The sequence below is a fragment of the Sceloporus occidentalis genome, unplaced genomic scaffold (genome assembly GCF_023333645.1).
Source record: "Sceloporus occidentalis isolate IW3139 unplaced genomic scaffold, rSceOcc1.0.p SCAF_1, whole genome shotgun sequence".
Taxonomy (NCBI): Eukaryota; Metazoa; Chordata; class Lepidosauria; order Squamata; family Phrynosomatidae; genus Sceloporus; species Sceloporus occidentalis.
In genome coordinates this window covers 193,348,526-193,370,772 of record NW_028316981.1, presented here as the reverse complement: position 1 = coordinate 193,370,772, position 22,247 = coordinate 193,348,526, and the positions used below count along the sequence as shown (strand labels likewise).

The following is a 22,247-nucleotide window of genomic DNA, read 5'->3' as shown; positions in this document are numbered from 1 at the left end:
AATGGCTTTCTTATTCATAAAATAAATATAACTGCAGCTGATATCTTTTCAAATCTATTTAAAATTAAGTAGTATTTGCATATTTTTTTTATAAAAAAGGGATTAAGAACTTCATCCACATTTAATGAACTGTAAATCACACTGAATTCAGTGGGGCTTACTTTTCTGTAAATGTGCATAGGTCTGGAGCCAAAGCCACTTACCCTGCTTGAGTGCTCCAAAAGTGCCACAATATTGGCCTCTATCTGTGTTTTCCGTTCCAGTTCCTGGTTCTTCGTCTCTTCAAAAGATTCAAGAAAGTCTAAAGATTGAAAAACAAGATAAGAGAGGCTGCTGTTTATAAAAGGAACAGCAGACAAATCCTGAAATGTTACTTAATAGCTGTAGGCATTTTGTATTAAAAAGCAAACGTAGCAAAAATATAAACAAACAACTAAAAGCAATTTAAATAGAACAGAAGAGATCATTAGGAAGACAAATGTGTATGAAAATCTAGAAAGGGAGCCAGTGTTTGTTGCATCTAATTGGTCTTTTAGTATCTGTATAGTGATCCAGCAATGGTAGTGTATACATCAATACACATGAAGAGCCACATATATGGGCAAGCTCTCATTTTCTTTTATAACTGAGACTATGTGGGGTGGGAACTTGTGGATCTGTAACATTCTCCTCAACTCGGAATTAGGAAAATTTTGGGACTTACATTAAAGTATTCCACAAGACACCTGCATAACTTAAAACTATTCAGTTAACTTTATGACTAAGTTAAATACTCAGGCCAGAATGCATTGGTGATTTACGCTGGCATATACACCATTCTACAAGTGGTTAAACATTTGTCAACGGTTGCACAACTGTAGCATTCTAGTCAGAGTTGTTCAGGTCCTGTAATGGCACTGCACAAGTGTAGGCATGTTGCTTAAGAGGTTTGAAAAATGCCATCTTTGGCAGTGGATGAGGAGTGATAGTTGTACGAGAGAATGCCTGAGAATTCTAAATACCCCTCCTTAAAACTGCCAATACCAGAATGCAACAGGAGGCAGCTAGAGGAGTCAAAGTGGAATAGTAGCACTTTAAGAGTATAGTGTGATAAACATCCAGGTGAATGAATCTGGCTTAGCACACAGCCTGGGACCAGGGTTGGCCTGCATGCCAAGGAGTCAAGGGAGAAATGGACAGAGTGACTGTCTGAATTCAACTGAGACAGAATTGGAATTGCCCAAGTGGGCACACATAATGGGCAAAATCTATCCCAGGGCAATTTCAGAACTTAAATGGATTTTCCAGGTGAGAGAATGAGAATGGAAGTTGAGAATTGCCTGGCCATCCACGCAGATGTCCCTTAGCTGGATGGCCATCTGTTGGGACTGCTTTGATGGTGATTTCCTGCATGGCAGGGGGGTTGGACTGGATTGCTCTTGTGGTCTCTTCCAATTCTACAATTCTATGATTCTAACAAAGGCATATCAATCCTGAGGGGAGATACTTTTGAATTTCTGTTTACTTGCAAACACAGATATTGCATGCACAATTATTCCCATCGCTGAAGGTCTTATGCAGGTTTTAGTCATTGGCAGATTCCTCTGAGCTTCAAGCTAAGCACTCCCATGCTGAGCCTATAGGAATTCCTTATATGCTTAAGCAGGTTCCTCCACACTGCGTTGCCCTCTGACAGCCCCTTTAATATTAACTTTGTATCAAATGGAGAGACCCTGCACAGAGGGGTGATCTTTAAGGTAACACCTTCCTTATCTGATCTTCGTCAGAGATTTTTTTTCCCAACAGTTATACCCTATGTATATCTGTACTCTTACATGGATACTAAACTGTGCTCTTCAGTCTTTTCAAGTGTTTTACTTTCCTTTATATCCAGTATTTCTGAATACATGATGAAGGTTTTTTTTAATTTACTTTCAGTTTCCCACAACTGTGCTGTTTTAAAACTATGAAGCTAACAGGTAGGAAGGGTGCACTGGCTGGCAATTCAAAGGCCTCATGTAACATGCTGTTTTCACGTTATGCTTAACTACAAAGTTGTTCTCCACTTCACATAAAGTGGTTTAACTAAGATTAGCAATCATATCATGCAACTGAGGCTACAATTCTATACCCATTTAACTATAGGTAAGCCCCATGGAAGTCAACAGGGCTGGCCCCTGAGTTGGATAGAGCTGTTCAAGTTAACTGAATGTTTTTTGCCTAAAGACACTTGCACTTCGATACTATATACATACGACAGTACATATCTATGCAAATACTTACTGTCCATGCTTTCCTCTCTCTTCTTCAGCTCCTTGTATTTCAGATTCTTCTCTCCTACAGAAAAAAAATCATTTAAAATTAAGAGTTAATAAAGTCAATTATTTTTAAAACAGCAAAATCAAAACAACTTACAGGAGGTTGCACATTACTTTATTTCAATCCTGCAGTTTAAAGATGAGCAAAAATCCAAGTGACTATAACCGAAACTGTCTTCTTTTAGAGTTAATGTACATTCCTTTGTTGCAGTGTGCCTTCAATTCATTTTTGATTTGTAGATACCTAAGGCAAGCTTATCACAGGATTTTCTTGGCAAGATTTGTTCACAAGAAGTTTGCCACTGCGTTCTTCTGAGGCTGAGAGAGTGTGATTTGCCCAGGGTCACTCAGCCGATTTCCATGGCTGAATGGGGATTCAAACCCTGGTCTCCAGAGTCCCAAGAGCCAGCATAGTATAGTGGTTTGAGCATTGGACTATGACTGGAGAGCAGGGCTCAAATCCCTGCTGGGCCATGAAAACCCATTGGGTGACTCTGGGCAAATCACAGTTTCTCAGTCTCAGAGTATGGCAATGGTAAACTCCCTCTGAAGAAACCTGCCAAGAAAACCTGTGATAAATTTGATTTATGGTCACTGTAAGTCAGAAATGGCTTGAAGGTAAACACCACCACCACCACCACTTCAGAGTCCGAATCCAATGCTCAAACCACTACACCATGCTCACGCTATCCATATATATTTCTTACACGTCCAAAAATTGGATGTAACAGATTAGTATTTTAACATTTGTGCCAAGTATATATACATGTGTGTTAAGAGACCCCAGGAAAAGCAGGGATTTGACATTGGGTGATGCAGTGTGTATGTATACGCACATGAGATCAGCAAGGATTTGACATTATCAGACATAAGGTATGTATATGGGAAAAATCAACACTGATTTGATATCAGGAGCTGTAATGTATGTGCATGTATGAAATCAGCAAAAATTAGGTGGTAAAATTTGTGTGAATTTTACCTGCCCGTGTGTGATTTTCCCTTATCCTCTTTTGCTACTTGTATTGTATCTCAAGCATTTCCTGACAGCTTCCTGGGCAGAAAGAGGTGGCAAATTCTTGTACATGCCATTTGATTGTATGCCTTAGGAACTTTAGCAGTGTGAACTGCGCAAAATTTCTGTGCCCTTTAGAGCTTGTGGAACTGAGTGATATTCAAGTGAAGACAACCTCTAAGTTTTATTTTGTATGTAAGCAAATATTCACAGCTTCAGTTCAGGGGATATTTTATATTATTTCTGCTTATGATGATGATTTACTTATCTATATGAACTGAGTTTATATGCCTAGACCATAAAATGTGCTCCTTAGGAGGCTCACATAATTTCTGATTGTGATCAGCTAGGTTGAAACCAGAAATTTAAGCCAAAAGCAAAAAATGAAGTTCATGTCTGACTGTATAAGAAGTGGGAAGAGTAAGAGGAAAAACTGAAAGGATATGTTAAATATAGCGTCAAGAATCCCACCCTCTCCTTTCCCCTCAGTCTTATATCGACATCCCCTTTGCCTTCCTTCATGTCTATAACATACAAATTATAAACATGACATTGGCCCCAAGGGACCATCATTTTCCTTGAACTTCCTTGCAGCTGCAGTCCTGTTCCTGTCTGACTCTCCCTTTCATGAGATAGGAAAACTTTGCTATATGGCATTCAGAAACTCCACTTTGAAGAAATCCACAATATATAATAATAATAATAATAATAATAATAATAATAATTTGTTTTATTTATATACCGCTATTCCAAAGATCATAGCGGTGAACAGCAAGTAAGCTAATTAGCAAGTAAGCTAATTTGCCCCCAGCAGTCTGGGTACTCATTTTAGCGACCTTGGAAGGATGCAAGCCTGAGTCGAGCTTGGGCCCTTTTGCTGGTCTTGAACTCGCAACCTTGTGGTTTTGAGTAAATGGCTGCAGTACAGGCATTTAACCACTGCGCCACCAGTTGGAATTAGGCTTATTTTATTTATTTTATGTTTTTTAAAACAACAACAATACACTAGGCTGGTCATTGGCAATTAGAGTCAGAATCTATAGTTCAGATTGAATTGACCAAATGGAACTCAGAACAGAAGGGGCTGAGAGAATTACGTTCATCGCACGACTAGGCTGGGAAGGGGCTAAGCCACCCAGAAATGATCAGGCAAAACTGGACGGACTGCCAAGTCTCCTATCTAACATAGAGCCCGTACAGACAGGCCAAAATAAAGCTGCTTCGGGTCACTTTGGAAGTATGCTGTTTAAATGCTTAATAATAATAATAATAATAATAATAATAATAATAATAATAATTATTTATTTATTTCTAGCCCGCCCAATCACAAAGAATCCGGGAGGGTTACAACAATAAAATACATCAGATTACAATAGAGTTAAAAAATCAAACCCTAGACCTACCCCTCCCCATTCTCAGTACTAAAACAGAATTAAACAGTAACAGTATAAAAACAATTAAAAACATTAAAAACATTAAACAACCAAAAATAGGCAGAAACATAGGCGGGGAAGAATAGACAGGTGAGGGTACAAATATCTCTATATCTGGGGAGGGTAACTAAGTTAGAAAGGCCTGCCGGAAGAGATCCATCTTGAGTGCTTTCTTAAAAGCTGTCAGAGTGGGAATGTGACGGATCTCCTCCGGCAGGTCATTGCATAGTTTTGGAGCAGTAGTAGAAAAGGCCCTCTGGGCAACAGATGTTAGCCTAGATTTTTTTGGCTGTAGTAGATTTCTTCCAGAGGACCTTAGTGTGTGGGGCGGACATAGGGAAGAAGGTGTTCCATCAAGTACTCTGGGCCCAAGCCATGTAGGGCTTTAAAGGTAATCACCAACACCTTGTACTTTGCCTGGAAACTAATAGGCAGCCGGTGCAGGGACTTCAAGACCGGTGTTATATGGTCATTCCTAGAAGTTCCCATGATCAGTCTGGCAGCCATATTTTGCACCAACTGAAGTTTCCAAACCTAGCATAAGGGTAGCCCCAAGTAGAGTGCATTCCCTTCATGCGTCCTAAAAGGCCAGAAGTCACACCAAAGCCACGCTCTAGTCCTAAGAATTGGAGCACAGCTTTGGCGCAGCTTCTGGCCTTTTAAGATGTGTGTGTCATTTAAACAGTGTACCTCCAAAGTGACCCGAAGCAGCTTTATTTTGGCCTGTCTGTACAGGCCCTTAGCCTCCTCAGGAATTTTCAATGAGAATGGTCATAATTTTGCTATTGCTTTGATAGTACTAAGGTTGTTATCAACTTCATTTGGATCCTGCTGTTGCTGTAGGTTGTTTTAATGCAGCATATTGAGCTTTCATTGTAAAAACATACCAGCAAGCAGTCAAAATTAATGATGACCTGCCCGCCAAAATAGCCCTCCCCCCAGGATTTAAAACCAGTCCCAAGATCTCTGATTTAAATAGGTGGCCTGTGTGCATTAAAAAGGCAAAAACTCTACTGAACCAGACTGGTCCTAGCATTGGCTAAAGCAAGGAAGCCACTTCAATCAGCAGATTCTGGGGCAGCAGCAGCCATGAGGTGTTGGAGAACAGGGCTCTCTATGCTATGCAGTCAGCCCTATATCCTTTAAGTGAGAGGTCATTTGGACATATTTTTAAGCAGGATAATGCAAATAAGTGAACTCATGCATTCCAGATTTGTTATTTACACTTTTTTTAACCGCATCTCTTCGCAACTCTCTGTGTTCTGTTACTCAGACATGCTCACCAGCCCTGTGCTCCCCCCAACAAGGGTGTCAGCGACCCCTGCGAGAAACTGTCCCCAGCTGAGTGTCTTGAGGCAGCAGCGGCAATGTCTCCCACTGCTCCTTGGAGCTACCGACTGCCAAGAGATGATGGAGGGAGGGGGGAAATGAAAGAGGGAGAGTCCTCCTCTCCCCACATCAGAGGAGAAAGACGTAGCCGGGCATGTAGGGTTCAATCCCAGGTCTATTTACATAATTAATCACACTACTGACAATGCAAATCTTTTGAAAAAAACAAAAAAAAACTCCAGTTCCAATTATCTAATTAAGTGGGATTTTTGGGGGGGAAACTGAATCGGATGCATTCGGTATGCATGTGGACAACAACAGATTCAACCTGGATTCATCCTGGATTATTTTCACTATCTGACTAGGGTCTGAGTCTGCTTCTCCATCACCAGTATTGGACTTTTCTTTGTTGGTTGCTAGCTGGCTTCTCTTTGTGGAAAGGGAAGGAGGGTACCATACTGTACTTTCCCAGAGGCCATCATAGCTCTTGTGTCTGCCCTGATCTAATCTACTATCAACAGAGGCCAGCCAGAAGCTCTAAGACAGAGCCTGGAAAAGTTACTTTCTGGACTATAGCTCCCAAAGCTATAATGGCCAGTGGTTTCTGGGTAGCACAAAAAAATAGATTTTCAAAACTCTGCACTGGGAAATCTTAAGAAAGGGATGAAAATAAACAACATAATTGTGTTCTTCTCTCTTGCATTTAGTTTTTAGAAATTGCCCATGCTGAAAGAAGGGTGAGATAATACATACATACATACATACATACATACATACTGCCTTTAACATGGAGGCGCTATTTAAGCAACATAGCTAACAGCTCTTGATAGACCTATCCTCCACTGATTTGTTTAATCCTTTTTTTAAAGGCCTGACTAGCATATCTTGTGACAGGGAGTTGTATCTGTTAAATAAGAGTTATGAGAACTACAATTTTATTTTATCCAGTATGTATTATTTAACCCATAGGTGCAATTTCTTTTTTAGAAAATAGTGAACTGTATTTGAGAAACACCTGTTGCAAAATACACAGATATTGCAAGAAAGAAAGGAAAAGCAGGCTCCTGTCCCTTGCGTATGTGCCTTCAAATTGCTTGTGGACTTATGGCAACCCCATAGATTTCATAACGTTTTCTTAGGCAAGATATACCAGGAGGCTGTTTGCCGTTACCTATCTCTGAAAAATAGCCCACAGCACCTGGTATTCATTGGTGGTTTACCATCTAAGTACTAACCAGGGCTTACCTCATTTAGTTTCCAGGATGAGATGGAATTTGGTGTTTTCAGAGTATTTGGGCCCTTTTGTCCTGTGTCATATGAAAATTTGTTTATGAAACTCTTTTCAGTTTAAAGAACAGTTTGCTATGCCTTATGAGGCATTGCTGTTTGAGAAATATTAACGTAAGGCCCTACTGTGCATGCGGTATTAGTTGTACTTCTGACAAACAAACAAAGCTCATAACATTCTGAAGTTTCCCTTAATATTCTATAAAATATTTAGTGGACGTGTGGTTACTGAAGTACTCATATGACCCAAAGAATTCATAGAAATGTGTACTTTTACCAGCTTGCTTATTATTCTGCATTATTAGGTAAAAACTATGATTATCAAAAAAAAAAATCTGTTGTAAGGAAGCTAGGAAAATTCTGAAAACAATACACACACTTGGTGGAATAGAAACAACCAAACTGCAAATGATTTTGGAGAAGTGATTTCTGAAAATAGTCACTGCTTCCATATAGGAGAACTATCAGGAGTATCAGCCAAAACTACTTGAGAAGAGAGAAGTACTTATCTCTTCATTTCATTGCTACCAAATAACAGAAATTAACACTGTCATTGTAAGAAACAGAACAGACTAATGTGAAAGCTGCTAAGCTTTTGTTGCTATGCTGTAAACAACAAAACAAGCAATATCTTATCATCTATAGTCATCCAAATGACAGAAAAAAATACATGTGCAAGGTGAAAAGAAAAACAGATAAAAGCAGAAATGACAGAACCGTTACAGTAGTGATTTCAGAAAGTAGTGATTTCGGAAAGAAAAACACAATTTGTGTTCCTTATGAAAATAAGCCTAGGCAACACTCCCTTTGGATAATTCAGTGAAAACATCTTATCATACCCATGTGTAGATTCTACGCCAGAGGACAGATACATCACACTTGTGGTTAGGCTGATGTGCAATCTTGACCTGGACTGTGGAGAGTCCAGGTATGGCTCCCTTAACTGTTCCACAATGCAGAAATAAAAAAAGTTTGACAACACTTTCACTGTCAGTTTAATCCTGGGACTTGCAGTTTGGTGAGACAGTGAGGTCTGGTAACTCACCCAACTATAAATCCTAGGATTCCAGAGGATAAAATTAAGGCAGTTAAAGTGGTGTCAAACTGCTTTATTTCTGCAGTGCGGTTACACTCTTTGACTCTCTAAAACTGAAGTACCATTTCTTAGGGCAGGGAAGATTTTCTCATATTCTGAGTACCTTTCACAACTAGAAAATAAAGTGGAGAATGGGGAATCACATCGTTTTTCTTCTTCTTCTGAGCACTTACTGGAGATAACAGCAAGATTCCACTTCACCAAATTCTTACCCTCAATAGAGCGATGGGCAGCAGGAAATGCCTGTTATCTGTGATAAGTGATCAGAAGCAGCAGGAGATTTTCTTTACATGGTTGTCCGCATCTAATGAGACAGCAAGAAGAACTGAACCTGACTTTCTCAGTGCAGAGTGGCATGGAATTCTATGTGCATTCATTTATTACGGCAAATTGCCAGCATATTAAAAAAAACAAATATACATATTACAAGACAGTCGACTGGGTATAATATACCACTTCATCCTTTAAAAGAGGAAATTGTGGGGAAACAAATAACCAAATATTAACAACATTATTTTACTACATCTCTATGACAATAGATAGCAGCTGCACAGAATCTAGCAACTTGGGCAGTTATCTGCTCATTTAGATCTGAGAGAAGATATTCTACATAGAATTTGTCTTGTCTACCTGGGAATCTTTGAATAAGAGGAGTTATAAGTGAGGCTCTGATATCTTTATAAAAAGAGTAATAAAGTAGGACATGACAAACTGACTCTCCATCTACCACAAGGGCAAATCCGTTTCACCACCCTGGATTTTTCCACTGCCCTTCATGGGTAGGGGTACCACCCACTTCGGGAATCATTGTACTGGAGTCTTCCTCCATACATATTTCCAAGTCAGTGACCATTTAGATCTCAGAAATAATATACAGTGGACCCTTGCCTTATGAGGGGGATCTGTTCTGGGCCCCCTGGCAGAAGGCGAAAACTGCCTATGCTCGAGCCCCATTTAATATAATGGGGCTTGGGTGCACGGCAGTGCACGCACGCCACGGGTGCGCACCATTCAGCTTTTTGCTGTGTAGCTTCAGCGTAAGCTGAAAGCCGCTATAGTGTGCCCGTGTATGGTATGGGTGCACTGTATATTTGTATTAAATATATACATAATATATGTTTATATTAAATATATATTTATTTTTCAATTAGTAATTATTTTGATCACAGAATTTGAACTTCTACAAGGCCAGCCTTGGTGAAGAACTGCCTATTTTGGTACAAAGTGCACACTGTCTAGGAGAGACATCTATCATTTTATCTTCATTATTTTTTCACCCTTCTTTAGGTCTCCAAGATAAGAAAAGAATACTCTGGCAACATAAGATACTTTTTTTAAAAAGTTAACACATCTTGATCTCTAGCCTCAGTGCATAGATGCTAATCAATCAATCAATCAATCAATCAGTTCATTTATTATGGCAAATAGCCAGCATAATAGATGCTAAAAGAATTTTTAAAATATTACAATCTACTTCTGAATCAGAGCCAGTTCAGGGAGGGGCAATTAAAGAAGGTTGAGAAATCAAGCTTCAAAAGTATCTCTATTCTACCTTGCTGCTCTTCCAAATCCATGTCAACCTGACGTATTCCTTCATTAAGTTGATCAATCTTTTCTTTTATCTCTGTCAGCCTAAAAGAATGCAAAAAGTGGATGAACAAAACTTACATTATATAGTTTTAGCAGTTTTTCTATAAAATAATAAAACAAGAATGTGAAATAGATACATGATTTAATTAATGCAACATTAAAGTTTACATATATTAGTTCATCAGTATTATAAAACTGATTTTACATAGTTGTAATTATATATGCTACATTTTTGTGGTGGAGAGTAATCTTAGTTTTGCTTATGTTAACGAACGGGTCCCCCTGCTGGTTGTTAAGATGACTGGATGTTTCCTTTAATTATACTTCTACATAAGAGAGCCAAATAAGTAACATATTTTAAAAAGTAATCTAGATGACATTTACAAATGATATGTACTCTGTTATACATGCAAAGATATTTCTTTTTTTATTCCCCTGAACTACTGAAATCAGAAAGAAACTCATTTACAAAGACCCATCCAATGACCTATTATCACCTCTAACTTATCATCCACTGTAGTGAAACAAATAGCCAAGTGACAGTCAATAGGACTCAAACCTGGAAGAACTTGAGCAGTCAATGATAATCTTTGGAGTTTACATTACATTCAGTAATAGTTCAAGTCATCAGATATCCCAATTCTAATTGTATTTACACATATAATAAGCTGGAATGTTTTAGGAGGCAATCTACAGTGGAGCCTTTCCTTATGCGGGGGATCCGTTCCGGACTCTCCCACGTAAGGCAAATTCTGCGTAAGCTCGAGCCCCATTCAATAGAATGGGGCTCATGGTTATGGTGGTGCGGTGCGTGCGCACCATGACACACATGCCATTCACTGAATTGCAGCACAACTTCTGCGTAAACCAGAAGCTGCATATGGTGCACCTGCGTATGGAGCGGGTGCACTGTATTAGGTGTGTTACACAAGCTGATTAAAGTACATCATCAGTTTTTCAGAAATAGTTTGTAAAATTGCATTAATCCACACAGCACTTGGGCAGCATCAAAGAGAACAGAGGAAAACACTTACTGTCTCTCCATGCTTGCTATTTCTTGATTGTCTTCTTTCACCTTAAAAAAAAAAGCAATTAAGTTACAATAAACTAAAGAGTTCTGGCCTTTGCAAAATTCTATATACTGTATCATTTCACTGCAACCCCCGTATCCACGGGAACAGTACCAGTTTCACATCCCTGCAGCTGAAAAAAATATGTTCTCTGTAAGCATTTTCTAACCAGCAGTACAATTCTATGGTATGCTTTTGGCAACAGTTGACCATAATCAACCTGGAGGACCTAGAAATGCTTAGAGAGGTGTACTCTAGAATCTCTAAGTCCTCCAGTGCAACTGTATCGTCAACTTCTGCCAGAAGCCGTTTATTTATATCAACAGAGTTTATTATTATCTGTGGTTTTGTGTTGGGACCGTATCCCCTGTGTAGATATAAGGTCATAAGGTAATGAAACGAAGAACAGAGATTTCACTAGAAATAGAGTAGATCAGTGCCACTTTCATACTATGATTAATATTATTACTATAGTATCCTAAAAGCTTCAACTCCCATCTGATCTTGGAAGTGAAGCAGGATCAGTTTTGACAAAGGGCTGGCATGGGGCTGGGTGGGTATTTACACGCCTACCTGTCCCCATGCCATGGAGCTGCTACTGCCACACACCCCTTATTGCTAGTAAGGAGGCCCCTGTCACTGCATCTGATGTGGAAATGGGTACTTGACTATGTGGTTGCAGCCAGGCACCCCATTTCCATGTCAGATGCATCTATGGGGGTCTTCTCAGTAGTGGCAATGGCAAAGTATGGAAAGGGGTTCAAAGAGCTGTCTGATCTGTCACAGTTTGCCATGCAAATGGTGGGTCATTTTGATCTGCATTAAGCCCCAGGCACTGTCCCCCCCCACACTTTTGTGGGGGTTCTGTGCCCCTAACAACTGTGAATGTGGAGGGCCGACCTTATACCCAGGCTGTGAACCTGTGTCTTTAGAGGGAGAGTAAGCCCCTCCAGCACAGGCCAAATCTCTACTCCCTGTAGTGCCTTTCAGCTGATAAGAAGCACCCCCATTGTTGGGATTAAATTTCAATTTGTTTACCCTCATCCAATCCATTACTGATGATAGGCAGCAGTTTATGACAGAAATAGCTTCCGTGGATTGTGGTGGAAATTATTAATAGAGTTGGGTGTCATCCAGACAACCTCTATGAGCAGTTTCATGTGTACGTTAAATAGCATGAGGAACAGAACTGAACCCTGAGGGACCCCACTGCCCAATGGCCAAGAAGTTGAACAGGAGTCCCCCGGCACCATCTTCTGGGTTGGTGCCTTCAAGAAGGAACAAAATCATTGTAAAACAGTGCCCCCAAGTGCCATCCCAGCAAGGTAGCCCAGAAGGATACCAAGGCTGATGGTATCAAAAACTGCAGAGAGGTCCAGCAGAACAAATATGGACACACACACACACATCTAGTTCTTGATGTAGGTCATCTAGCAAGGCAACCAAAGTTTTCTCTGTCCCATATCTGGGCCTCAAACCAGAATGAAACAGCTAAATAATCTGTCTCATTCAGAAATCCCTGGAGTTGGAAGGCCACCACATGCTCCAGAACCTTGCCTAAAAATGGAATGTTAGAGACTGGATGATAATTACCCCAAGTGATGGAATCCAGGGAGGGCTTATTTAGTAATGGTCTTATAACAGCCCTTATCAAACAAGCTGGAACTCTGGCTTCTTCTTCTTTTTTTTAATGAGGCACTGACTTCTCCCTGTACCTACTCAGCCAGTCCTTCTCTGGCTCTGTTAAGCCAGGAAGGGCAAGGATCTAACACACATGTAGTGGCTCTCATCTCTTCAGTAATCCTGTCCACATTGCTCAAATTGAAAAGTATGCATTATCAATGGATAAACATGGGCCAAAGTTACATGCCCTGGTCTGTATCAGTTATAGTACCCAAGTCAAATATTCAAGCAATTTTATCTGCAAAGTGCCAGGCAAGTTGTTTGCAGCAAGGTGTAGAGTGGCCTGGATTTTCCTCTCTTGGGGCTATAAACCACCTTGGCCATTTCCCCACCCTAGAGATCAGTCAAGAACCACCTGCCAAATTAGTAAAAACCTCCCCAAGAGCCATCAGGAATCAGACTGGATCCATAAGCCAACTGGGGTGGACCATTTTAAGGTTAGCAATGAAGATTTAGCAATAAGGAATCATCTCCCTCTTCATACATATTTTGAAATAATCTTGCATTTAGTCATTCAGCTCATCTAGAGTGACTTCTATGCACTGATATCAATGAGAGGTACTTTTGAGACGAACTGAAAGAAAGAAGTTGGCAGCATGAGCTTTCGTAGATGTAAGTCTACTTCCTCATGCTGCCAACTTCTTTTTTTTCACTTAGTCTCAAAGGTGCTACAAGATCTCTTTGCATATTGATTCTACAGACTAACACAGCTATATCTTTGAATTCTACTTCCCTGAGAGGGTGAAGGGAAGAAATAACTGTCCCTACATCAGCAACTGCCCTTTTCACTTTGCCATGACAAAGCACAGATCTAGTGTAACTCAGAATCATAAAGTGGGAAGGGGCCTTGAAGATCTCTATTTTCAGTTTTTTCAAATCATCCTTTAATAATTGCATAGGGGAAAGCTCCACTTCACTAATATCAGCTTGTTCTCCTACCTGTTTTAGCAATCTCTCTCTCTCTTCTTGGGGAGAGCCCATATTTTTTTCTTCTAAAATCATTTGATTCCGATGTTCCTCGAGACCACGAAGCTTTTCATACAGTTGTAGAGCTTCTTGTTTAACCTGGGAATAGGCTATTTCCTGAAGAGACAAGTAGTGGATAATGAACATTTTATATGTACAAAATGTTTCATTAGTTATCCAAACTGAACCTTTTTGGGTCCCTATTTGTGGCTAACTTTTGGGAAAAGGAACAAGTGTCTGCAGTGGGAGGAAGGTGCAAAAAATATGAGGAACCACAGCAAAATGGAAGCAGAGGTCAAAGCTAAAATTGGTAGGGTCACTTCACAAATCTTTTCTTATATATGTACTTATCCATCCTCAAACATTAAGAGATACTTATTTATTTACATGTGCATGAATATTCTCTACCTATGCAGAGGTTAGCAGTGGGTAGGATTTACTATAGTTTACCTAGATATATATCCTGCTATGCTGAGCTAGCTGGGGGGTGTATGTGAGAGAGACAGAATATCTCAGTTATTACAATAGAAATCTATTCTACAAGCATGGTTGCGCCACAGGGGTAATAGAGAGAAGAAGAACAGGCTGGGGCCCCGAGTGCAGCGCTGCCGCCTCCAGCCCTGGGGAGGCCTAGTCGGCCACGCTGGGTTTTCTGAGAAGGAGGCAAGCAGAGGACCATGGACCGAGAGTCCATCTTGAAGGAGGAGACTTTCTGCCTTTTTCCAGCCACATTTTCTCCAGTAGGCTGGAGACTGACAAAATGTGAACTGGAGCAAGGCAGGAATCTGGGACTGGAGGGTCAAAAATGCCCAGCTGGGACAGGACATTTTTTAGACCCTCCAATCCAGGATTGTCCCGCCAATAACCAACAAATGGCAGCCCTATTTGGGAAGGTCATGGGGGCCATATCTGATTCATGGATCTGAGATTCTTCATCCTTGGTTAAACTAATTGGGATTGTAACAACTACAAATGATCATGCATTAAAACTAAACAATAATAAACCAAATATCAAAATAACTTCCCTTTTCATGTATGAAAGGGAGAAGTGAGATAAATTACAAGCTATTAAAGCTTTTAAATGTCTACATATTCTGTAATTTACTCTGAGGATGTGGAAAAGTGTAGAGAGGGGTTCTACAGACTATCCAAAACTTTGTTTATTCCAAAGAGTTTTTCAGCATCATTAAGAAAAAAGAATCTGTTTCGACCACAGCAAACCTCTAGAAAATATGCTCATAAGTTTTCTTGCTGTTTCTTGACTGTAGTCTCCATTCCAATTAATGACTGAGCCAAAGTATGGAACAACCATGAATTATTGCAATGTATTAATTATCTACTTACTATTTTAGCAGGAGTGGATTTGATGGAGTTTGGGGCTACTTGTGACCCTCCTCTCAACCTACTACAGGCTACACTCCACACTGTTGCTGATATAAGGTGTCAAAGCACACTGCTCCCTTTTAATAATTTCAGTTTTTATTAGCTTGCTGCTGAAATCTGGTGATGTGATTTGCTGCCACACTTACCCAACTACTCATCTTGGTTAATAATGGCAGTCATTAATTGATACTCATTGTCCAGCAAAATAAAATAAAATGATGATAACATGGGATTTTAGCCATATTTAAAAAAATGTAGAGCAAAAATATTCAAGTCAGCCTTTTACCCATCATCAGATTCCAACACTCTCTCCATTTTTACACATTTTATATTCAAATTGAGAACATAAGAATTTACTGCCATACATACTGCATCTAAAGCTTGTTCTTTGATATCCAAAGCATCCATCTCTTGCTGTAAAGCAGATAATTCCTACAAAATAAGTAACATTGATATGCAATATTAATTGGGGCTATCACACGCAAAAACAAAACAAAACCGATTAAGTGCAGTACTGCTCCTGTTTCAAAAGCCCACATGGTTTGTAATTATCGTATATATTCGACTATAAGTTGACCTCATGTATAAAGTAAGGTCAGGTTTGGGGGGTCAAAATCATGGATTTTGGATGGATAAGTAGAGGGTAAAATTTAGGGGCATGTAACAAAAGATCTAAAGGTTGAAGCAAAGGAAAACGGTGCCAAAGAACATACAGAATTCCAGCAGGCCTAACTGTGCTTACGCCAAAGGCTGTATGGATGAGAAACTAGAGGAGGGGTGGTCAGTGCTTCCAGGACACATTATATTCTTGCCTTTCACCAGGGTATGATTCCTTTTTTTAAAATAAGACTTAAAGTACAATACCTAACTTGACCCTTGTATAGGTCGACTCAGTTTTTGGGGATCAATTTTTTGACTAAAAATTCTAGACTTATAAGGGGAAATCTGTGTATGCTCGCATCCCATTGCAAACATTGGAGCACGTGCTCGTGGCTTGGGGCAGGGCACACGCCACAGGTGCACATCCATTTCTTTAATTGTTGCGTGGCTTCCGCATAAGCTGGAAGCTGTGTATAGTGCACCTGCTTATAGCGTGGGCACACTATACTTTGTATAAAATGAAGATTTGCAGTGATATATCTATTAAAAGATCCAAAGAGTCTTTTTTTGAGTAAAAGGAGCAAAACAGATCAAACCAAAAGGGTGGATCAGGGCTACTCCAGCGCTGCAGCAACATGTGCATGGCTCCAATCCAACCCACCGCTGCTGTTTCAAACCAGCCTTTGAAAGGTAGTGATTTCTTTCCACCCTTTTTCAGGCTGGTTCTTTTTGTTTAGAGCGGCATTGGGGCGGCCTCTGACTGTTCGGGGTGTGCAACATCTAAACGCTATGCTCTCAACACAGCCTGGCGGCATCCCTTTTGACCTGTCTGTTTCAGGCCGAAGTCACTTTCAATGGAACTAAAATCTGTTTAGATATGGTTAGATGAGGTGATTTCTTTTTCCAGATTTAATGTCACTGTGTTGCATTTAGGTTGCTGAAGGAGTCCCTTTCCATTTCATCAAATCTTAAATCATGCTGGTCATATCAAGATGTAATTCAGACCATCAATATCGGTCAAATAGGTCACCTGTATAAGTTTTTCATTTGCCACTTTTGTCTCCATGTATTTCACTTGATCTTCTTCAGACATATTTTTGATGATGTTTTCTGCAGCCTGCTTTTCCTGCTGGATGTCGTCTTCCACAGCCTGAATTAGCTTTTCTTTGCTGCAGCACAATGACAAACATTTTGTAAATCTTGAGTCAATATTTCAATTGTTTTAAATTCAAATCTCTGTTATCATTTTGACAGACAGGCCTATTAAACTACTTAAAGCAAATGAAATCAAAACAGAGAAAACAGAACAATGTAAGAAAAAGCATATAAAATATAGACACAAAATGAAGATGGAATCAAAACAATCCTTTTTAAAATACAGTGTTTTTGATGAAATTCTTGAATAACTGGCATAATGCCTACTTTCTGGCACTTGTTCAATTTCACCTGCTTCAGAGAGACTTCACAGAAAAACCAGTCAGTCAGCCAGTTTATATGTGTAAAGTAATAACTGGCATTAAGTGCTACAGGGATATAGATATACCCACATGTTCCATCCCTCTCACCACTGTTGCTGCCAACCTTTTCACCCATATCAGCAACACCAGGATTGTTTAGACAAGAGAAATAAGGAAGTCAGCTCAACATTCCCAGGGTGGGGGTAAAGAAAAGGAGAAGTACTTTTCTAGGCAAAGATGAATCATAGTAACCCGTGAGCTGATTTCAAACTGAAGTTATAGGAAATGAAGTGTGAATTTGAATCAAATATTTACCTTTCTTCCCAAAAGAAAAAAACAACCATTACCATTATTTGAAAGATTGTGTTCAAGGCAGAAATGAACCACCACCACAAAAATCACACCACTGATACATTAAGTTTACTATCATAATGCCAAGTCACAATATAAAAGATTAAGAAAAATATACTTGTTATAATGGCTGCATCAAAAATGATGGTATAGTTGGGAAATACAAAATGGTGGTTATAGCATGTCAAAAAAACCCTACACATTAAAACTAAAATGGCAATCACAACTGGCCAAATCTTTATCAGGTATAGCTAAATTCCATCATTAATACAGAATAAAGAATTGTATTTAAAAGTACAGTATGACATTAGTACACTCTTTGATCCAAATCAACAGACCTATTCACATGATAAGTGATTGTGTAGACCAAATATTATTTTCTGAATATAACCTATGGACACATAAAATGCACATGCGTAAGCCTTTCTCTTTCCTTTTGTAAGTACTCTGCCTTTTTCAAGATGTCTGTTTGAACAGAATTTCTATACTAAGGATAGGGATTGGGGAACTGGTGTGACTCTAACCACCATCCCAAATACAACAACAGATTATGAGAACAGGGCAAGCATGTGCAGACATAAATAACTAGAAGACACTTTATACATTTTTGTTTCGCAGAAGCTTCTGTATTTTGCCCTCTCAGATGGCTGAGAAACAGAATGAAGCTTTAAGACTGCAAACCAGTGCAGAACACTGGAAGGAGAAAAATCCCGGTGCCCACAGAATAAGAGAACAGCATTTCCTCATACTGTTCAAATCCTGCTCTTAGTAGCTGTTCTTAGTGCTGTTTTAGTAGCTGTTAGTTGTTGAAACTTTTTTTTGGGTGGGGGGATGATCTTTGATCAGATGTCAAGCACATGCTTTCTACCTTATGAAGGTAGGCCAGGTTTTATAGAAATGCTATACCTGAGGTGATCAGGCTGACGTTTTTACTGGCATTGATAATTATATCCAAGAAGAAGTAAACTTTGTACCTCAGTTGCTTACATTTATTATAACCAAGCTTTAATGGAAACTCTAACAGTAGTTTACTATACTCTCTGCTCACCCCACCTCCAGCTTTGTTTCATGAACATGACCTAATCCTTCCTGATTGGTTGAGAGCCTCTTAAATCATAAAGACATAAGAAATTACCCAGTCTAGTCAATCTTTTGCTAAAACTGTTGTGTATTTTCTTATTATAAACTACCTGCCTAATTGGGTACAAAGGGCTGAAAGCTAGGAAAGTCACAGCGCACCTTTCATCTCTTTTTTTCCCACAGGAAAACACACAAGTAAGGATTTAATATTACAGAGAGAAAAAATAAGGTAAGAAATTTTGTGAATTGATGATATCTCTTTTTTCATAACCCTAGTTATTACACATAGATTAACTATTCTAAGCTTCAGTCCTGTTGGTTAGCCCCAAAACCTGTTGGTCAGCCCTAGGAATGGAGGAGCTTTCTATTGTTCTATTGACATGGACAGATTACTTCTTGGTCAGGTTTAGGCTTGCGGACACAACCTCCTCAGATGGACCATCTCAGGAGGCTTATGGATCCAGATGGATTCCTGATGGCTCTTGGGGAGTTTCCTACTGCCTTGGCAGGGGATCCTATCGAAGCCTTGGTTGGTTTTTTGGAATGGAGAAATGATCATGGCAGATGCCATGATAGCTCCCAAGGGTCTCATGGATAGGAACTAAGGAGCCTGCAGCAATGGAACAAATGAGACAGAGACTAGAGTGACAGTGGCAGAAAACTCAGTGAATCCAGTCTAAAACTGGCTAAAAACTACTTGAAGGCCTATGGTGTGGCAACAAAAGTAGCAAAATGGTGTTTCTGATTAAAACCACTGCAGATGCATAGAACAGTTTAGCAGGGCTGTTTTGAGTGATCAGGGATCTGTTATGAGCTGGTCCAGAGGAGAAGGTAAGCCACTCAACAAGAATGTGCTCACTATTTTGCAGATAAAGTCAATTGAGTTTGCTTGTTTCCTCTTTCCCCCCCTAAAATTTATTCCAAATATATCATACAAAATCTCACAATCATAAGACAATGGTATAAAGAATTTGAAATCATTGAAAATCCTTGCTTATTAAAATTAATAAGGAATTTCTTATTAAGGTTTTACACAATTCAAATTATTTAAAATAAATCTGACCATAGAGAACAGTGGCTAGATGGAGGAGAAACGAATATAAAATTTGTATTAATATAATCTATAAGAAGAGACCATTTTTCCTGAAAGGGTCTTTGATTTTGTTGTTTTGAGTTATATTTCAAAATATCCCAAACTCGTTCCCACCAGCTCTCCAGGGATACAAAGCCTGTTTTCCAATTATTGGCCACTTCTAATCAAGCAGCTGTCAACAAAAAAAGAGATCAACTTCCTATTTTTTTAAAGATTTATTACTTTTTGTGTATATTGAAAATAACAAAAGATCGGGGCAAAAGTTTATTTTTTGTTTTGTAATTGAAGCAATTTGGTTGATCACGTCATGCCAGAAGTGGTTAATTTTAAAACAGTCTAACCACATATGGATATAGGTCCCTAAGACTGGACAACATCTCCAACATAGGGGTGATATAGAATTTATCATCTGTGATTTTTTTTAATAGGGGTTAAATACCATTTATGTACTAGCTTTAGAAAGTTCTCTCTAGTTAAAGCTGATCTTGATTTCAATACATAAGATGACCAGATAGCATACCAATCTGAATCCAAAAGTGATATTTTCAGTTCACTTTCCCACAATCTTTTAGTACATATGGTATCCTGATAGGAGTTTTTCAATATAAGATAATATATGTGGGAGACTGAGCCTTTACTATTTCCACTAGAGTCATTGCATACATTTTCAAAGGGAGTCATAGATCTCAAACTTTCCCCTTTCTTGAGCAAGCTAGAGGAGAAGGTTTTTATTTGCTTAAATTGAAACCACAAAATCCATAATGGATCTAAAGAAGATCTAAAGTCTTTAATTGATTTGAGTTTATTATTCCTAAAGAGATCTTTAATTTCATAAGTTCTTTTTTCTTCCTAACCTTTGTATTGCCAGAATTTATCTACATGATAAAAAATTTGGGTGATATAAAAATGGACAATCAGGTGACAATTCTGGAGAGAGAATATCTTTCCATTTTTGCCAGATCTCAATAGTAGTTTTAAGCCAAGGGTTGTTTAGTTCTTTAATCTCTTTTCCTGATAGTTTTTTTAATTGTTGTAATAAGTGTGTAGATCTACATTAAGTTCCATTTTTACGCATGAGATGCGATAGTTGAAAAGCTGTAAAGTATAATTGTAAATCCGGAATGGCTACCCCCCCCCCCCCATTTTTGAAGAAAAGAATTTGTTCAATTGAGAAAAACAAGTTTTTTTATTATTGTTATTGAAAATATATGAAAATATATGAATTAATTGGAATGGCAGACAGCCCACTTCCAAAGTAGGCTGCCGCAACTGACCCCAGCTAGTATGGCCAAGTGCCAAATTATCCTGGCTTCTTTTTGCTCCGGTCCAAAGGACCAGAGCACAGCATCGGAGCGGCTTCGGGCCACTTTTGGGGAATGCATCATTTAAACACCACACCCTCATAGTGGTTGGAAGCTGCTTCATTTGGCCTATTTGTTCAATGCCCAAGACACCAGAGTTGATACTCTTCAGGTGGATTAACCTTGGCTCTTGCTTGTCCAGTATTAATAGATACTTTTCAATTTCTGCAGTCAAGAGGATGTGGACAAGATCTTTAGAGAGGTGAGAACACCACATGTGTACTAGAACCTAGGCCCTTCTGGCTAATTAAAAGGTCATTCAGACATCATTTTCTTAATGGAAAGATGCAAATGACCTCACTCACACATTCTGGGTATGGTATTCACACTATGGAACCACATCTATACGCATCTCTGGGACTTTGGCTGCTCACATGTACAAGCACTCAAATAAACATGGAGCCGACAATGCAAATGTATTCAAAGCACATTGAAGGCATGCAGAGTTTAATCCTGAATTGGGTCTATTTGCACTGGTTATTCACACTGCCAATGATATAAATAATTTTTAAAAAATACTCAGGAAAAAAACAGTACTGATTATCCCAGATTAAATGTGTGTGTGTGTGTGTGGGGGGGGGGGGGTGGCAGCCCCTTCCCCAACTTAACTTGATGCATTCGGGATGCATGTGAACAGAAGATATTAAACTCGGATTCATCCTGGATTACTTTCTGAACAAGTCTAAGCAGGAGGACTGGCTGAGTGGGCAAGGCACGTGATTAATGCCTCTGTGGTAAAGAGAAAAGAAAACAACCCACAGAGGCATTAAAATTTTTTTGAAAAATTCTTCTGGAGAAAAAAAAACCTTCCCTATAGATTAACATATTAGATAACTATAGGCCAGTCTCCATCATACTGTTCCAGAGAACAGGACCCAAAACAATGGATGCAAGCTACAGGAAAAGTGATTCCAGCTCAGCATTAGAAATCTTCCTGACATTAAGAGCTATTTGACAGTGGAGAGGGGTGGAATCTCCTTTGAAGGTTTTTTAAACATAAGCTGGATGGCCATCTGTCAGGGGTGCTCTTACTCCTGCATAGCAGCAGGCTGGACTGGATAGGCCTTGAGGTCTCTTTAATTCCTATGATTCTATCCCATTTGGGGGCAAGGTACTAGAGCGAGTGGTGGCTTCTCAACTTCACATGTTCCTGGGCGAG

At 39.3% G+C, this 22,247-nt stretch overlaps 1 protein-coding gene across 8 annotated transcripts in view; it reads right to left on the bottom strand.

Annotated features, from left to right (window-relative positions):
* The window catches only part of IFT74 (intraflagellar transport 74), a 67,438-nt gene that overhangs the window by 22,726 nt on the left and 22,465 nt on the right, over positions 1 to 22,247 (bottom strand). For all 8 annotated transcript variants that reach the window (XM_089488059.1, XM_089488044.1, XM_089488053.1 and 5 more), the window contains exons 9-15: positions 16,777 to 16,915; positions 15,516 to 15,578; positions 13,737 to 13,880; positions 11,079 to 11,119; positions 10,007 to 10,086; positions 2,263 to 2,316; positions 204 to 301 (exon numbers count right to left, since the gene is read on the bottom strand). In XM_089488059.1, coding sequence (XP_089344185.1) covers positions 204 to 301; positions 2,263 to 2,316; positions 10,007 to 10,086; positions 11,079 to 11,119; positions 13,737 to 13,880; positions 15,516 to 15,578; positions 16,777 to 16,915 — 619 coding nt within the window. The remainder of the gene's footprint in view (positions 1 to 203; positions 302 to 2,262; positions 2,317 to 10,006; positions 10,087 to 11,078; positions 11,120 to 13,736; positions 13,881 to 15,515; positions 15,579 to 16,776; positions 16,916 to 22,247) is intronic.